The 18,828-nt window shown below is 35.4% G+C and overlaps 2 protein-coding genes across 2 annotated transcripts; one reads left to right on the forward strand and one right to left on the reverse strand.

Moving 5' to 3' along the window:
• Positions 1 to 247: 247 nt before the first annotated feature.
• LOC104222584 (uncharacterized) lies at positions 248 to 1,324 on the reverse strand. The gene is made up of 2 exons (XM_009773825.1): positions 542 to 1,324; positions 248 to 490 (listed from the first exon to the last, which is right to left on the reverse strand). The coding sequence occupies exons 1-2, from the start codon at positions 1,322 to 1,324 to the stop codon at positions 248 to 250; spliced, it is 1,026 nt and encodes a 341-aa protein (XP_009772127.1).
• An 11,393-nt stretch (positions 1,325 to 12,717) lies between these two features.
• On the forward strand, positions 12,718 to 16,596 carry LOC104222581 (uncharacterized). Its single transcript, XM_009773821.2, has 7 exons — positions 12,718 to 12,837; positions 13,003 to 13,239; positions 13,548 to 13,642; positions 13,755 to 13,835; positions 14,066 to 14,141; positions 14,225 to 14,317; positions 16,196 to 16,596. Exons 2-7 carry the CDS (start codon positions 13,008 to 13,010, stop codon positions 16,357 to 16,359), a joined length of 741 nt encoding a protein of 246 aa, XP_009772123.1. The 5' UTR covers positions 12,718 to 12,837; positions 13,003 to 13,007; the 3' UTR covers positions 16,360 to 16,596.
• Positions 16,597 to 18,828: the final 2,232 nt, after the last annotated feature.

The following is an 18,828-nucleotide window of genomic DNA, read 5'->3' on the forward strand; positions in this document are numbered from 1 at the left end:
GAAGAGAAACAAGACAAGGAATAGTAAGAGGTTGAATGTTGAAAAGAAGAGATTTAAGAGAGGTCATATAATCAGATGCCCCAGAATCAATAATCCAATCAGAAATATTGACTTTGGAGAATAAAGCAGGCTTAATAAGTACACTATGAGTGGATATCCTACCAGCAAAATGTGCAGATGCCATGAGAGGGTGAGAAGAGTCAGGAGTGACATGAGTTTGTTGCAGAAATTGAATCAGCTGGGAGCATTAGTCTTTTGTCAAGCCAGGAAAACCAGTAGATGAGTTAGAGTAGCCAGTCTGAATAGCACCACCAGTGAGTTGAGAAGCAGATGCCTGAGATGTAGAAGAATCAAGTGCAGTATGTGCTGAAGCCTTTCTGGGACCACCACCCTTAGAGAACTTGAAGTTTGGTGGATAACCATGAAATTTATAGCATTTTTCAATGTTATGCCCAGGCTTCTTACAGTATTTACAAGTGACTAAACTCCTCTAACTATCAAAATTCACTTTAGGAGTATAAAGCTATTTAGAAGAACCAACATTAAAAGAGGCAGATTCAGAGGAGAAATAAGATGTAGCAGACACATGTCTCTGTTTTTCATCACTTAAGAGAATACTATATACTATGTCAATAGAAGGAAGGGGCATGATCATCAATATGTTGCTTCTGACTTGAACATATGTGTCATTCAGCCCTATGAGAAACTGATAGACCTTTTGTTTTTCCTCAGACCTAATATTTCTCCCACAAATACACCTATCATCAGAACTGGCAGAAAGAGAGGTCAATTCATCCCAAAGTTGTTTAAGTTTGATAAAATAATAAGGAATGTCAAGAGCACCATGAGAAATGTGTGCCATCTCCTTTTTTAACTCAAAGACCCTAGCTCCATCAGCTTCCCCATACCTGGTCTCAAGTTCCTTCCAAATATCCTTGGCAAACTTAGAGTAGACTACAGTACGGTGGATTTCCTTAGTCACAAAATTAGCCAGCCATGCAACAACTAAATTATTGCACATTTGCCATTGGCGAAGAAGAGGAGACCCCTCTTGAGGTCTCTCAGAAGTTCCATTGATGAATTCCAATTTGTTCCTAACAGATAGAGCCACTAAAATGGATCTATGCCAACTCCCATAACATGAGCCATCAAAAGGCTTAGTGACCAAAGAAGAACCTAGTAAATCAGAGCGATGTACATATAAAGGGTGATAGAGATGTGTATAGTCATCAGGGTGAAAAAGAAGGCGACTCGCAGCACTATGGTCAATAGGAGCAGAATTATCCGTAGAAAAGGAAGATGATGTACTCGACGGAATGGCCATCAGATAATACTCACAATTACAGACACGATTTGATAAGATCTCAACTATAAAGCAATAAATCCTAAGGCATGCAATTGATGGAAAAAAGAAACAGTAAAGGAAAGAATATACCACAACTCCTCGCAACCGGAAGAGTACAACCTTGAATGGAGAATAAATACTTAGTAACGCTCAAAAAATCCACAAGCAACATCCCCAAATGCTGACCTCAAGCTTGAAGACGAGAACACAACTGATGAACTCCAAAAAAACGATTTGAAGAAGAGAAATCCCAAAGATAAGCCAAAATAGCAACAGAAAACTCGAAGAAATTGCCGAGAAAGCAAAAAGATGGAGATTCCACGAAATCTCGGAATCAGCAGAAAACTCTGGCGATACTCCTTAAGGGTAACATCGGACGATAGAAGACAACTAAATCTACGAGATTTGTGATACCATGTTAGCAGCGGAGAAGAAGCTGAAATCAGGTAAACTTATTCTAGGGTTTGTTATGTTCGAGAGAGAAAAAGGGAGACTTTCATATCTGTGTAAAAATAAAAATGATACAATATGTTTTGATACAGACCCCATTATTCCTTATATCTGACCCGACCCATACTATGCAACAACAATGATCCAGTATAACAACAACGACCCGACCCATACTATATATTGTGGGGAAAAATAATAATCAATTAAGTGGGCTTGGCCCAATACAATACAAAATAATTAAAGCCTAGCTCCTAACTAATCCGGACTGGGGTCTATATTTCCAACATATTCTTCCCTTTGGATCAAATCAAAATATATTTTAAATACTGCTCTTTTTATCTCCGAGGCATATTAACAATATTATGCAATTTGTTAGTAGTACCTTATAGCCTCTTTAGCCAAGCTTCTAAATTCAGCAATTTGTGTTTGGCTATTTAATTTGAACAAGCAATTAGTATTTGATCAATCTTTTAAAAAAATTCTAAGTATATTTTCTTTTAAAGTTCTTTTGGAGAGAAACTACCTTTTTCTGCTTCTCCAAATCTGCTTCCACTCAAAAATACTCTTTTTCTACTAAAAGTGTGGCCAAACACTTTAACTTAAAACATAAATTGGCATTGGAGAAGCTTGGCCAAACATGCTACTATTACATAGTATTGATATTCAATATCTTAGCTTTTTTCCCCTACTTATCCCATATTGCACCTATTATAAATAATATTAGAACAGTGGTATAATTAATTTAAGGGTTCCTTATTCCGGAATAAAATTTAAATACAACTCTAGATAATATAGTTTTTGTTATAAAATAAAAGCAATGCAGTAAAATGTAAATAAGAAGAGATAGAAAGAAGGGAGAAGTATTTTCTTCTTTCACTTTGGTGTATCTTTCCATTGCAATTACATGGCCTTTTATAGGCATAAAAAGTAAAGATGATGGACATAAAGTAGGAGATTTAATCTTTAAGTTATTCACAACATGGGCATCCAATGTATCATCCAATGTACAAACTATTCATAACACTCCCCCTTGGATGTCCATGTAAGATAATGTGCCTCATTAAGAACTTACAAAAAAAAATATTGGGATGTACATAGTTATTTATAATATGCATTGCTTGCTGCCTCATTAAAAACCTTACCAGAAAAATTCAGTGGGACAAAACTTTGGTTAAGAAAAAGAGTGTAGCGTGTAGTTACTCCCCCTGATGAAAAATCACTTAATGTATCGAAGATGACGCATTCTAATCTTATATATAAGCTTTTCAAATATTGAGGTTAGTAATGCATTAGTGAACAGATCAGCCAAATTATCACTTGAGCGAACTTGTTGTACATCTATTTCACCATTCTTCTGAAGATCATGAGTGAAAAAGAATTTCGGTGAAATGTGTTTTGTTCTATATTCTTTGATATATCCTCCTTCCAATTGAGTTGTGCATGCAGCATTGTCTTCATACAATACTGTTGGAATATTCTCTTTCAAAGAAAGACCACATGTTTGTTGAATGTGTTAAGTTATAGATCTCAACCAAATGCATTCTCGACTTGCTTCGTGAATGGCTATTATCTCTGCATGATTTGAAGAAGTAGCAACCATAGTTTGTTATGTCGAACGCCATGATATGGCTGTACCTCCACTTGTAAATAAATAGCATGTCTAAGATCGACCTTTGTGTGGATCAGACAAATATCCTGCATCTGCATAACCAATCAATGATGGCTTGGATTCATTTGAATAAAATAAACTCATATCAATGGTCCCTTGGAGGTATCTGAATATATGTTTAATACCATTCCAGTGTCTTTGTGTTGGCGAAGTACTAAATCTTGCCAATAAGCTTACTGAGAAAGCTATATCTGGTCGGGAATTATTGGCAAGATACATTAATGCCCCAATTGCACTAAGATATGGTACTTCGGCACCAAGAAGCTCTTCATCATTTTCATGAGGTCGGAATGGATCTTTCTTTATATCAAGTGATCTCACAACCATCGGGGTACTCAATGGATGTGCTTTATCCATATAGAATCGCTTTAAAATCTTTTCGGTGTATGTTGATTGATGGACAAATATTCCATCTTTCATATACTCAATTTGTAGACCAAGACAAAATTTTGTCTTTCCAAGATCTTTCATTTCAAATTCTTTCTTCAAACAGTCTACTGTTTTTGGAAGCTCCTCAGGAGTTCCAATGATATTTAAATCATCAACATACACAGCGATTATAACAAATTCAGATCCAGACCTTTTTATAAAGACACAAGGACAAATTGGATCATTCTTGTACCCTTCTTTCAACAGGTATTCACTCAGGCGATTGTACCACATACGACCTGATTGTTTCAATCCGTATAAAGATTTCTGAAGCTTTATTGAACAAGTTTCTCGAAAACTTTTATATGCTTCTGGCACTTTAAATCCCTCAGGTACTTTCATAAAAATTTCGTTGTCTAATGATCCATACAAATAGGCTGTAACAACATCCATTAGATGCATATCAAGTTTTTCTTGCACTGCCATATTTATGAGATACCTGAAGGTGATAGCATCCACTACAGGAGAATATGTCTCCATATAATCAATTCCAGGCCTTTGGGAAAACCCTTGTGCCACAAGTCGTGCTTTATATCTAACGACTTCATTTTTATCATTTCGTTTTCGCACAAAAACCCATTTATACCCTACTGGCTTTATGCCTTCAGGTGTTCGAACTATGGGTCCGAAGACTTCACGTTTTCCAAGTGAAGTTAACTCTGCCTGGATAGCGTCTTTCCATTTTGGCCAATCATTTCTCTGTCTACATTCATTGACAGATTTTGGTTCAAGATCCTTATCTTGTTGCATTATTTCAACAACAACATTATAAGCAAAAATGTTATCGATAACATTATTATTTCGGTTTCATCTTTTCCCGGTTGAGACGTAACTTATTGATATCTCTTCATTCTCATTATTTTCAGGTACCTGGACCTTCCCTAAGGTCTTATCATTTGTTACGTCTTGGGGCTCTTCTTGAGCCACTACCTCTGTGTTATGTTCACTTTAATCACTTGCTCCTTTTCTTCTTCGAGGATTTTTATCTTTATAACCGATTGGTCTACCACGTTTCAAGCATGACTTAGACTCATTTGCTTTAATTAATTATCCTGTCGGGATATCAACTCGAATTGGAGCATTAGCAGCTAGAATATGTGACTTAGTCACCCTTGGTAGGTCGGTGAATGCATCTGGCAATTGATTTGCAATATTTTGTAAATGAATAATCTTTTGAACCTCTTGTTCACATTAATTTGTTCGAGGATCTAAATGAGACAGTGATAATGCATTCCAATCTATCTTTTTTTTCAGCTGCTTATTTTCTACCCCTAATGTTGGATATACTGATTCATCAAAATGGCAATTAGAAAATCTTGTCGTAAATAAATATCCAGTCGGCTCTAAATATTTTATAATAGAAGGAGATTCATATCCAACATATATCCTCAACCTTCTTTGAGGACCCATCTTTCTCGTTGTGGTTGAGCAATTAGAACATATATCGTACAACCAAAGATCCTAAGATGGGATGTATTTGGCTCCTGACCAAAAGTCAATTGCAATGGGGAGACTTTATGATAACTTCATTATCCGCACAAGTGCCGCTGCATGCAAAACAACATGACCCTATACTGAAATGGGAAGTTTTGTTCTCATAAGCATTGGTCTAGCAATTAATTGGAGACATTTGATCAATGATTATGCTAGACCATTTTGTGTATGAACATGAGCAACCGGATGCTCAATTTTTATCCCAGTTGAAATACAATAATCATTAAAGGCTTGGGATGTAAACTCACCAGCATTATCAAGACGAATTGTCTTAATTGCATAATCTAGAAATTGTGCTCTTAGCTTTATTATTTGAGCCAACAATCTCGCAAATGCCATATTGCGAGTTGATAGTAAGCACACATGTGACCATCTTGTAGATGCATCTACCAAAACCATATAATATTTGAATGGTCCACATGGAGGGTGAATGGGCCCACATATATCACCCTGTATACGTTCCAGAAATGCAGGGGATTCCATCCTAACTTTAATAGTTGATGGTCTAATAATTAATTTTCCTTGAGAACACGCAGCACAAGAGAATTCCTTAAATTGAAGAATCTTCTGATTCTTCATTGCATGTCCATGTGAATTCTCAATTATTTTACGCATCATATTAGAACCAGGATGGCCCAACCGGTCATGCCAAATAATAAAATTATCTTGATTAGTAAACTTCTCGTTTACTACGGCATGTGTTTCAATCCTGCTAATACTTGTGTAGTATAAGCCGGAGGAAAGAGCAGGTAACATTTCAAGCACATATTTCTTACCGGACATTATTGTAGTAATATAAAGATATTCAATCTTTTCATCATTTGTAGTCTCAATATGATAGCCATTTTGGCGAATATCTTTGAAACTTAATAAGTTTCTTTGAGATTTACTACAATATAGTGCTTCATCAATAGCCAAATTTGTTCCTCCTGGTAGTAATAAATTGGCTCTTCCAGAACCTTCAATTAATCTTGTACTACCGGATATTGTATTAACATTCGCTTCTTTCATTACCAAATAAGAGAAATATCTCTTATCTTTTAAAATAGTGTGTGTTGTAGCACTATCCAGAAGACATATATCATCTTTATTAATCTTGAGTCCAACTGAAGACTGGGGAATTTTCATATTCTTCATAAAAAAGACAAATAATACATCATAAGAAATATGAAAGACAAGCAGGAAAAAAACATTAAGAAATACATTAGAAATGTAGAAACTAGCAACACATGATGCATTAGGAAAATACACTCAAGAAAAATAAACTAGTTGCAAACATAAACATAACAACTTTTATAGCTTCATTCCCCAGTAAGATGATTAGTTCTTCAGTCAATATCCTCAAAGAAGTCCCCAACTTCTAAATGAGTAATATTTGTTAGGCCTTCAAAATCATCATCTTTATATGCAAGATGTGCCTTAGAATCATATTTATTTGAGGGACCTGCTTCATCATCATTATTTTGAAAGGTCAAGTGTGCCTCCACATTATTTTCTTTTTTCTTGAGGGAGGCTTGATAAAGTTTGACAAAATATTTTGGCGTACGACAAATGTGTGCCCAATGACCTCTCATACCACATCGGTGACACATACTAGTTTTACCTTTTGAATGATTAATTTGAGAACCCTTATTGTTCTCCCAATTTATTTCCACCATAATGACGATAATTGTTTCGCCCCCTGCCACGTCCACGTTTACGACCATGTCCACGACCACGGTAATTATTTTGTTTTCTTTCAAACTTATCATATGCTGCTACAGCATTCACTTCCGGAAATAGAGCTGACCCAGTGGGACAGGCTTCATGATTTTTCATTAATAGAGTATTATTCTGCTCTGCCACAAGTAGGCATGTGATTAACTCAGAATATTTCTTAAAACCTTTTTTACGGTATTGTTGTTGTAGCACCACATTTGAAGCGTGAAAAGTAGAAAATATTTTTTCCAATAAGTCCTTGTCACACCTCCTTTTTCCGCCCCCGCGAGGGGTGAAGGAGTTTTTTCCAATTAAAGGACAATCGAAACGGAATTTGTTTATTTATTTCAGAGTCGCCACTTGGGAGATTTAGGGTGTACCAAGTCACCAATTTAATCCCGAATCGAGGAAAAGAATGACTCTGTATTACAGTCCGCGAACCAGAAATCCGGATAAGGAATTTTGTTAACCCGGGAGAAGGTGTTAGGCATTCCCGAGTTCCGTGGTTCTAGCACGGTCGCTCAACTGTCATATTTGGCTTAAATATCTGATTTTTATACAATTATGAGCTCATGTGCAAATTTTTAACTCTTTACCGCTTTTATTATTATATTTTTAAAAGAATGTGAACATCGTTTAAAAACATGTCTTTGGATTGCGTCACATAAAATGCACCCGCGATCCGGAACGTATTTTTATTCAATGTTTTGGGATTTGGATTTGGGTCGCATAAATGCGCACCCGTGTTTAGGAATGTATTATTATTAAAATCGTGCCTAAAGCGATTAGCGTATTATTATTTTTGGGTAAGACCGTGGAATTCACTAAACAGTCCATCCCGAATTCTAAATATTCAATTAAACATTTATTGAGGGCCCCGCAATTGGTGCATTTTATTGGGCGAGGCTCATCTCATTTTATTTTTAAAGGACAGTCCTAAAATGCCTACATTTTTCTCTTATTAAATTTGTCTCTACAAAATAAAAGAGAAAATGTCTTAATTTATTTACATGCTTGAGTTGTTATAGATGGGTTTCGAAATATGATTCATAAAATCTGAAAATGATGCAAACAGGACCGTCTGTTGGCACTACGGGCCCAGGCCCAACGTGTATGACATAAAACTAGACCTGGGCCGTCTTATTCACATGTTACTACCTAGTTACATTATACTAGGCATGTTCTCAGTTTGTCAAATTAAAAAAAAACTTAGCAATCTAATTTTAATCCTAGACCATTTACATGCTGAAATTAACCAATATTATTTAACTAAACAATATTCCTACCAAGTTCCTAAATGGCCTATTCGTTTGATTTTTTGACTAGACGGAGTTACTACACCATTTATTTATTTTTAGGCAATATATAGATAGTTCATCCGTTAAGCTATCGTCGGATGTTCCACTATATATATTAAATAACTACATGATTCTGATTTTTGCAAGCTAAATAATTTATATATACAAATAAAATTCAGAATATAATTAAATTAAATTTAGAACTTCAACTCTTCATTTTCGTATTCATGCTTCATATTTCGGTTTACAATAACCAGCGTGTCAGTTGTGTACCTGATATTGGAAGCAAAAGAAAAGGGAGATCAGCAGAAATTCAGTAGCATAAAACAACAGCAACCCCAGCAACCAGTAACAACCAGCAACGAGAAACTTAGTGACAGATTTTAAAATCAAGACAAAATCCAGAAACACCAACAACAATCAACGGACAGAAGCAAAGAGAATCTTTTCAGATTTTGAAAGACTAGTTAGTGTTTAACCCTTAATTTCTGAATCAGTATATCAGAATATTTGGATTGTATATCAGGTGTATACTATTCTTCTTTTGAATTTCCAGAATGTTTTTCTTTTTATTTTCTGAAGTCTTAGTATTTTTCGGAATTTCCTCTCTCTTAAAATTTTCTTCTGTATTCTGTCCCTCTCTTGTATTCTTATTCTGTCCTCTTATTCTCTGTAAAATCTTATTCAAGACCTCTTCTTTATATCCCATCCCAGAATCCTTTAATCAATTAAAATCAACCACACTTTCTCCTATCAAACTCATTATCTTCTCACTCATTCCCCACTACATTAAACTAATATATCAAACCAAACCATTACATCTTGTCCCTCATGCCTACCATAAACAATTACCATATTTCCCTCCATTACATTTTGTCTTGTCCCCCATTTATATTAAACAACTATATCACCCACACCCCATTACATTTTTTCCCCCATGCTTAACATAAAGAATTATTCAAAAATGTTCAATTACCAAACTACCCCTCCGACCTTATTGCAATTACCATTTTACCCCTGAATGTACTGCAATTTACCAAACTACCCCCATCAGCTATAAGCAATCAATTAATCAAACTCAACCAAAATATAGCCAATATGACTAATTTCTAAACAATTTCAACAACAACTCATATGAACACAGATGAACAACATCAACTAATGTGAATGAATTAACCATATTGGGAACCAATCCTGGTTAACTTAGACCAAAAATTGATGAGCAAAGAAACAACAATATTAAGAACACAATACATGATTCAAACTAAATCAACAAATCAAAAACCAAAATATAAACTCACGTTAAATCAACTGGATTAAAATGAACTTCAAACCAAGATGAACATGAATTAAATCCATTTTAACCAACAAACATGACGGATTCAAACGATTTAAACTAAATCTAACAATATTGAACTAACAATTCCCTTTTTTACAAAATAAATAAAATTAACATGAAATAAACTGAAAAACAATTAATTAAATTTTCATTTGAATCTGAAAACTAAACCAACAAAACACATGAACAAACTAAAAATTTAACAAAACGATGAACAACGAACAAAACAAGAATCAAATATTTAACGATTTTAACTTCGAGAAATATAAAAACTAAATATGGACAAAAATAAAACTCAAAAACCAACTAACCGGAAATGAAATGACGAACAACGACCGATCGACGATGAACTCGTATGGACTGTTTTTACGACCCCAACCGAAACTCGAACAAACGAGATGGTTTGAATCTCGTTTTCGGACTGGTCTGAAGCAGCAGCGATGGGGTTTGTTTGGATGCAACGAAGAAGAAAGCAGAAGCAGCTGGCCATGGCGAGCTGTAGCAGCTTGACGAGGCAGCTGGAATGGACCGGCAACGATGCAGCAGGAGGGTGTCGAGCTCAAGCTCTAAGAAGATGAAGTGAAGCAGCAACGCCGGCAGCAGCAGCTCGGAGGAAGCAGCATCGCGGCACAGTAGAGCTGGTCGACGGACTGTGGTGAAGCAGCTGGTCGTTTAGTCGACGACACAGTCGGCCATGGAAGGCGAGGTTGAACACAGAAGCAGCAACAACTGGAGGTGAAGAACAGTAGAAGCCATGGGCATTGAAGACGCAACAATGGCATCGATGGATGCACTAGCCATGGCAGCCATGGATGATGGTTGACGACGAAGACGCAGTAATGACGAACATGGTGATGACAAAGCAAGAGATGACGATGGCGGACTGCTTGGACGTGAGGATGGAGGGGAAAGGGGCAGCCATGGGAGGTGGGGCTTGGAGGTTGGAGAAGATGAAGAGAAACAAGGGGGGGGGGCGGATTGGTTTAGTGTTTTAGGGTTTGGGTTTTTGTTTTGTTTTGTGTTGGACAAAAATGAAAAATGTAGAGGGGTTGGGTATTGGGGTTATGGGGCGGACCGGGTCGACCGGTTTGAAATGGACCGGGTTGTGGGGAAGGTTGGACAATTTTTTGGGCCTGTGGCTTACAATTGAAAGTGGCCCAATCCGATTTTTCTTTGTATTTTTGCTCTCTTTTCTTCTTTTATTTTTCTAAAACTAAATTATAAAAATACTTAAATTATTATTAAGAACTAAATTAAGTTATAAAAGCGCAAATTAACTCCCAATAACAATTAACGCACAATTAAGTAATAATTAAGCATAAAATTGTATATTTGGACATTAAATGCTAAAAATGCAAAAGATGCCTATTTTTGTAATTTTCATTTTTTGTAAAACAAACTTAATTACTAACAATTGTAGAATTAAATCCTACATGCAAAAATGCGACATATTTTTGTATTTTTTATTAATTTAACAAATAAATATGCACAGACAAATACAAATAATTATTCAAAAATATCACAAAATTGCACACCAAGGAAAATCATTTTATTTTTGAATTTTTTTGGGAGTAATTCTCATATAGGGCAAAAATCACGTGCTTACAGTCCTCATCTGTGATAGTATCTCCACATAATTTTAATAGAGAACTTACTTTAAAGATAGCAGAATTATACTCACTTACGGTTTTAAAGTCTTGCAACCTTAAATGTATCCACTTATACCGAGCTTTCGGTAATACCGTAAGTTTTAGATGGTCATACCGATCATTCAAATTAATCCATAATTCAAGTGGATCTTTTACGGTTAAATATTTAGTTTTTAACCCTTCATGTAGATGATGAAGAAGGAAAATCATGGCCTTCGCTTTATCCTGATTTGATGTTTCATTTCCTTGTATAATAGTATTTTCAAGATCTTTAGCGTCAAGGTGAATTTCAGCATCAAGGACCCATGATAAATAGTTCCTCCCGGTGATGTCAAGTGCCACAAATTCATGTTTTGATAAATTTGACATAGTGAAAACTATCATAAAAGATGAATAAGTTAGAGAAATAATTATAATAATAAGCAATTAATGAAAACAAAATGAATAAGGTAAAAGAAATGAAAATAGAGTTATATCATGTTAACAATCTATTATTTCATTTTATTCTTGCCATAAAGTAGAAATTACATACTTGTTTCATTTCACTTTATATTATTGATATATATATATATGTGTGTTAATAGAATTGAACGTGACTAACATTATTTATATGTTCTAATAAATATAAAGTAATTAAACTATAAAATTATTGCTTGTCAATTCATTTCTCACAGTTCTTCAAAATGCCTTAAAGATATGTTTTGATCCAGGGAGTCCATGAATATTATAAGTATGACATTAGTGCATAGCTAGTTTGATGACTTTGAGGTCCTCTAAGAGTTGAGCACGGAAGGAAATGGTTATTTTATCATTGCAATGTACTTAAACTATTTAAGATGCCCAAGCGCATAAGTAATCTGTAAACAATGAGCATATGATATGTACTATCATAAATAAAATGATTATAATGATACATACCTTAATAAAATGTGGCTCAACTTAGCGGAAGTCAAGAATAAAATTAGAGCTTCGTGCTGATAACGTGTTATAAAATAAAAGCAATGCAGTAAAATGTAAATAAAAAGAGATAGAAAGAAGGAGAAATGTTTTCTTCTTTCACTTTGGTGTATCTTTCCATTGCAATTACATGGCCTTTTATAGGTATAAAAAGTAAAGATGATGGACATAAATTAGGAGATTTAATCTTTAAGTTATTCACAACATGAACATCCAATGTAACAAACTATTCATAACAGTTTTCATATTTTATTCAAAAATTATATTTTTATCCCTTCAACCAAACGGTCCCTATTAGAGATTAGCATAGTGTACTTTTTATTTAAAAAATAAAAGACAAGCGAAGGAGTAATTTGTAGGGCCCGGTTAATTAACCAACAGGTGAAAGTGGTTTGGCAAAAAGCAAATTCCAGAAGCTTCACTTCTATACATAAAAAAGAAGTGGATTTTTTGGGGATTCAGACAAGTAGAAGCAAGCATCAGAAGCTCTCTCCCTCTCTCTCTCAAAGGTGAATTTTTTCATCTGCCTTACCTCTAACGGGTTAATTGTAATAACAGTTTGTCTGGGTACAAATTTCACTTTGTGATATTTTATACAGAAAGTGGTAATCGAGCAAATATTTTGTTAACTTTCGTGAGTTTTCTTCTCTGTTTGTTTTTCTTTTCTTGAACAGTGAGCATGGCAAAGTTATTTGGAGGAAAAGACCCTTTTAATGATCCATTTTTCACTGAGCCATTTGGTGGTTTGTTTGGCTGGAACGACCCATATGATGGACAACAAGGCTCTCGGAAGCAAATCACAATTGAAGAGCTAAATCCTGAAGGTGATGGTGATCATACTCCGGAAAGTTCTGAACCAAGAAAAGACTTGGTTGTTAAAAACAAGAAACCAAGCTGTAAAAAATCCAACGGTTAGTTCTCTTCTTTAACTTAGGGGTCGTTTCGTTGGTTGTATAGCATAATTAATCACAGTATAAAATAATATAGTGTTTGGTTGGTGGCACAAGGAAATAATATGATAGCCGCATAAGTGATAACTAATGCAGCATTTCGTTGTAATATCCCGCATTAAGTTGTGCGGAAATTTTTGTAGTATTATCTAATGCGTGATATAATGTGGAATAAGAATTTGGTGTTCAATTAGCTTAACTGTTTATTGTTTAAATATATATTTTCAACTTTTTTGTCAACAAGGAATTTCGTGAATTTTATTTTATAGGGAGCCACAGTTTCAGCTACCGCAGAGTTGCTTATGGTGGTTTAAATGGGATGTACTACACTTGCTCAGAAGGCAGAATGAATGGCCCTGATGGGGTGAGTAGTATAGTATTGGGATCAGAGCAATTGCTACTCTTGCTTCTTGTATAATTATTACTAGTACATTGTTTAATCAAAATTGCTAGTATGTTTTTTGTTTTCTGCATAGGTGGTTCTAGCAGAGATGAAAGAAGAAGATAAGACGATTGGTGAGTCCCTGCATACCTTTTCCAAAGGGATCCACAACAAGGTATTTCTCTTGTCAATAGATGTATGGCTGAGGGGCACAGTTCATTGGTCCTTTTAAACTTTTTAGGTTCTTTCAAATGTAGACCCGTTCCGAGATTGAAATGCTTTCTTCAGGTGTTTGTCAGGTCACTGAAATTTACTGAGTGCCTTGTTTGTCATAACTCGGGAGTAAATAAAAATTGACTAAAGCTTGCATTGTTGTCCTGATTATGTTTGTGAGCTTTTATGCAGGGCCATTCTGTCACAAAAAAGCATGGTTCAGATGGACGAGAGGACACACTGCAGACTTTGCACAACCTCAATGAAGGTATCTTCATTTCAACAACATGATAGATGCCATGCCTTCTGAATTTCAGTCGTTTTAATTAATGGTATTTGATTTACATTTAGATGAGCTTGGCGACTTTGAACAAAACTGGAAAGCTAATGCCGATAAGCATTTGCCTGGATGGGATAAGGGTTTCAGCTTGCTGGAGAATCAAGGTAGACTGCTTGAATATGGCACCTTGAGTTCTCGTCATTTATATCCAGACTTGACACGTGAGAATACAAGAATGATTGAAAGATTATTACTTTGCTGTTTGGGTCCAGTTAACATGTTTTCCAGATAACCTAATTGTTCAGCATTTCACCAGATAAAGTGCTGAACGATGTTGCAGCCGATGGACTATCTAGTTAGCTATAGTCATATTTCTCTGCACAGGCAGTTCATATTCTATGCACAGTTCAGCAGAAGCTAATAAACTTCTTTGAAGAGGGTGGTTTAGGGACAGTTTAGGATAACATTTAAGAGAATGCACGGTACAAAAATTGGTACTCTGGTTAAGACCATATGAATTCTTTGTGTCCTAGCAAATACAGGCAGATCTGTTTGTTTAAATCACTGCTTATGAAGCCGAAGATAACAAATAGATGAAAGGAAATGAGTCCCCGTAAACGATTGATTGAACACAGCTTAGGAGCAGAAGAAGACAAATGGGTGAAAGAATACGAGTCCTAGAGCGGCTTAGCTGTATTGGCTGGTCCTTATCTATATATTGGACTCTTGATAAGGTAAAATGACAGCATTTTGTTAACTGTAATATATCAAAGCCACTTGAGATCACTGCTTAACGCAAATATCGCTAGCACAAAAGCCGTCACATACCTATGGTTAAACCTTTGCATTTTCATGTCTAAAACAGCTCCATTAATGGACATAGTGTTTATAGCATAGGAAGATTGCTGCATCTTAGCATATTCTAGTGAGGGAGTATGTTATATTTGATTGCATTATTGTACATCCAAATTAAGTATCAAGTAGCAGAAATAAGGCTGACGTGCTTGTCTCACCTTCCATGATGCTTCTGAATACTGTTGATGTGTATAAAATAAGTAACAACTCAGTAAGCTTTGCTTGCATTGGTTCTCTGCTTTATTTCCCATTGACTCTAGTTTCAACGATGACACTAGTTAAGAAGCTCTCTACCAAAGAGATAATCCAACGAAGGAGTGTGATTGATGTCACGTACTTGCTTATTCAAGTTTGGTGTCTGTGAAAACACTGAATTGCATAGGTCTGCAATGAGGACTCTGGCAAATTAAACGAGGTCTTGACTAGTAATTGCTGAAGTGGTGTGAGAATATAAGCTCTCCGCTCTTGCAGTCTTGCATGCGCTTCTTGAACCAAGTTTTGAATCAAATGAATTTATTGATCCGGTGTCTGTGCACCCGAGAAAGTATCCTAAGATTGTGATGTGTGTTAAACCACCTTTTGATGGGGCTTTTTTCCCTTACTTAAATTTCCCTTTTGGATGTTTCAGATAAGAAACATTAAATCAGCTATAAGAGTTAAAGATTAATGATTAGTCTAAACTTTCTCTGCATGAATGCACCTATCAAAACAAAAAGTGTATACTTTACTGAGAACAGAACTATCTAGCCACTAGAGTTCAGTGCAAGAAGACAATATTTGACATGGAAGTTCCAAAACAAAATCTAGACCGTTACTTTGTGATTGAACTAAGAATTCTAAAGTCATGAAGATATACCATTAGCTAACACTTGAAGATCTTTAATGCAGTTATAGAAACCTATATAATTCCCATGTCTTCATCAAAAAACTTATATAATTCCCATGTTTGCTATAGTCATAGACTTTGAACATTTTGTTTTACTTCTGGGCATCCTATAAAGAGTATTATGCTTGTGCTGTATGGTTTTCGTCCCATAAGTCAGGAATATATGTTATAATGTACTCTACAAAGTCGACACAAGAATGCTACTGTTTATGGAGGACAGAGATGTCTTCTGCAAACTAGAGGCAACTTTGCACTGATTATGTTGCAGAAGTAGTTTTGACAGTCTATTCAACATGTGTAGGATCCATTAGCGGCTTGTGGGATGAGTTTGCAAATTGGAGGGGTTTGGGTGGTTGGGCACTTCCAGCTCTGGAATACTATGGAAATGCAGGACCGGTGGAACAAACCGGTGTATCAGGGGAAGATTCTTCTAGAAGAGCCAGAAGAAGAGTCCCAGTGGAATAGATGAGGCGAGGCGTCTCGGGAGGAAGAAATTGATGGTACCTCATATAATATCCTATCAGTGTAATTACATGTTTTAACCTTTTCTATTGTTGCAGCTTAGTAGTATCTCTTGTCATCTCGTGTTGAGCATGTGTCTGTGCTTTGTGTTGAAGACTAAATTTTGTTAGAACTCAACAGACTCTTTCCAGTAAGCATGTGTCTGTATGAGATTGTATATCAAAGTCAAGCTTCTATTGACGTTTGAGTTTGATTTTGGGTTTGGTTTTTAGATAACAATTAAGCGTTTCTCAATAAGGTGGTTTTGGAAAACAAGTAGTGTTTCTTTAGGTGTTTGCGTTTGGGGTGGAAATAAACCCATTAAACATCTCTATTAGCTCCTGAAATACGTTTCTGTTTGTTAATCACTTCAAGAAACAAAGTGGTTGAAGTAATGAACTATTACTTGCTTTATTTACATGGTGGACTCTTAGCATTATTACTTGAGACAATGTCAAACACCAGCCGTGTTTTAAAAAAGGCAATGAACAACTCCCACATCGATGTTGAAGAATAATATTCACGGGTTTATAAGAAGTTATGAGATAATTATGCACGCCGAGCTCAGTAACGTGGGCTTGTAACTCGAGTGGGGGCATTAATCTGGTGGAATGTTGGGCTGTCCCAGAAGGTTGGTCTTGGTGGTTTCTATTCTGGCTTGCCCTATCCAAGCACAGAGTTGGGTCACGTGGCCCAAACGAAGGTATGGGCTTGGTTGACTCCTAAAGTGGGGTGGACTGCGTGAGGCTGGTTTCACAGAGCAACGAATAGCTCCCGCTTTGTGCAGTGGAAGGATAACGGGCCGGTGCTTTCCAAGTCCAGCAACGCCTGATGGGCTGCTCCAATTAAACCACCATTTTTTGTCCCATCTGGCTTAAATTCAAAATATTAAGTATTTCAGTATTTGGGGGTGGATACGTTACTGCCTCGGTCTTAACCTGCTGGTGTTATTGCTCCTTTTTCCTTTTTTATTACTGTATTTCTCTTTCTTAATTGATGTGTTTATGCTTGCCTAAGCTTAGGGTCTATCTGGAAATAGTATTTCTACCTGTAGTAGGGTTAAGGTTTGTATACATACTACCTTTTCCAGATTTCACTTGTGAGATTACACTAGATATGTTGTTGTAGCAGTAGTATTCTTTTGCGACAATGGATGCATACTTACCATAAAGGTACTTCCTCCATTCACTTTTACTTGGCACGTTTTGACTTTTCACACACCTTAAGAAATAATAAATGAAGTGTATAATTTATCATGATACACATATTTGAAATGAGCAATAAATATTGTGGGTATAACAATAATTTTTTTTTGTCTTATCTTGATATGCGTAAAATGACAAGTAAAAATGAAAATCTACTTTTAGTATATATGCCAGTTAAAAGTGAACGGAGGGAGTATCTTTTAAAACTTGTTCAATTATACCCATTGTTGGTATTGTATATCTGCGCTTACCTCTTCACGTCTTTTTCCTTTTTTTTTTTTTTAAAAAATTTTGTCTGAAATCTAAGTAACTAAATAAAAGAGATAATACAAGCATGAACTACAAGTGCAAACAGAGGCGGATTCAGGATTTTAAGTTTATGAGTTTCTGTCGCAATCTCAAATTAATATAAAATAATAATTGAGTTCACAAATAGATATTTAATAAAAAATTAACAAAAATACATGATTTATGCAAAAGTTATTGGATTTTCGGGAACCCATATATTATACTCTAGATCTGCCCCTAAGTGCAAAGCCAAAAAATAGTTTAATTACATAGGAAACATGCATAACCAGCAAGACGTACGCAAGCACATTAGAAAAAACTAAAGAGGGGTGGCTGTATTTATCGATGTTTATGTCTGAAGGAGATTTAAATCCCTCAAAAATTAAAATAAAAGTTTGTACTGTGCGACGTGATTGATCGAATACTATATTATTCATAGAAGTTTCTTTGAGGTTGCTGTTTGAGAATGGAGGAGGAGATGCATCTAACCACTCTTCAAATTCATTGGATAATAGAAAAGGTTCTATTTTTTGTAGCCTATACCATAATAATACTCCCATTAATGCACTTAATGAAGATTAGATAGCTTATATCATATAGATGGTACTTTAAGCTTGGATATAATAGCAGATTTGTCAAAGCATAATATTATGAAATTCAACATAATTTTCAGTCGTCACCAAACTAAATTGAACGAAGAATCAATGTAGAATAACTTATTCTAGAATCCCATAAAAAAAATATATATATATATATAAAAAATGATGTCTCAGCCTTCACGGAGACACTTGGCTTGACCTTTATAATCAAATAACATCTCTTGGACTTTCTGAATGGCAATCTCGAGTTTGAAGAGAAGTCAAAATAGAAAAATGGCACTCAGAAAAAATTTAAGAGGGATTTGATTCAAACATTATCAAGACGATCTTTTGCAAAATAT

The sequence above is a fragment of the Nicotiana sylvestris genome, chromosome 1 (genome assembly GCF_000393655.2).
Source record: "Nicotiana sylvestris chromosome 1, ASM39365v2, whole genome shotgun sequence".
Taxonomy (NCBI): Eukaryota; Viridiplantae; Streptophyta; class Magnoliopsida; order Solanales; family Solanaceae; genus Nicotiana; species Nicotiana sylvestris.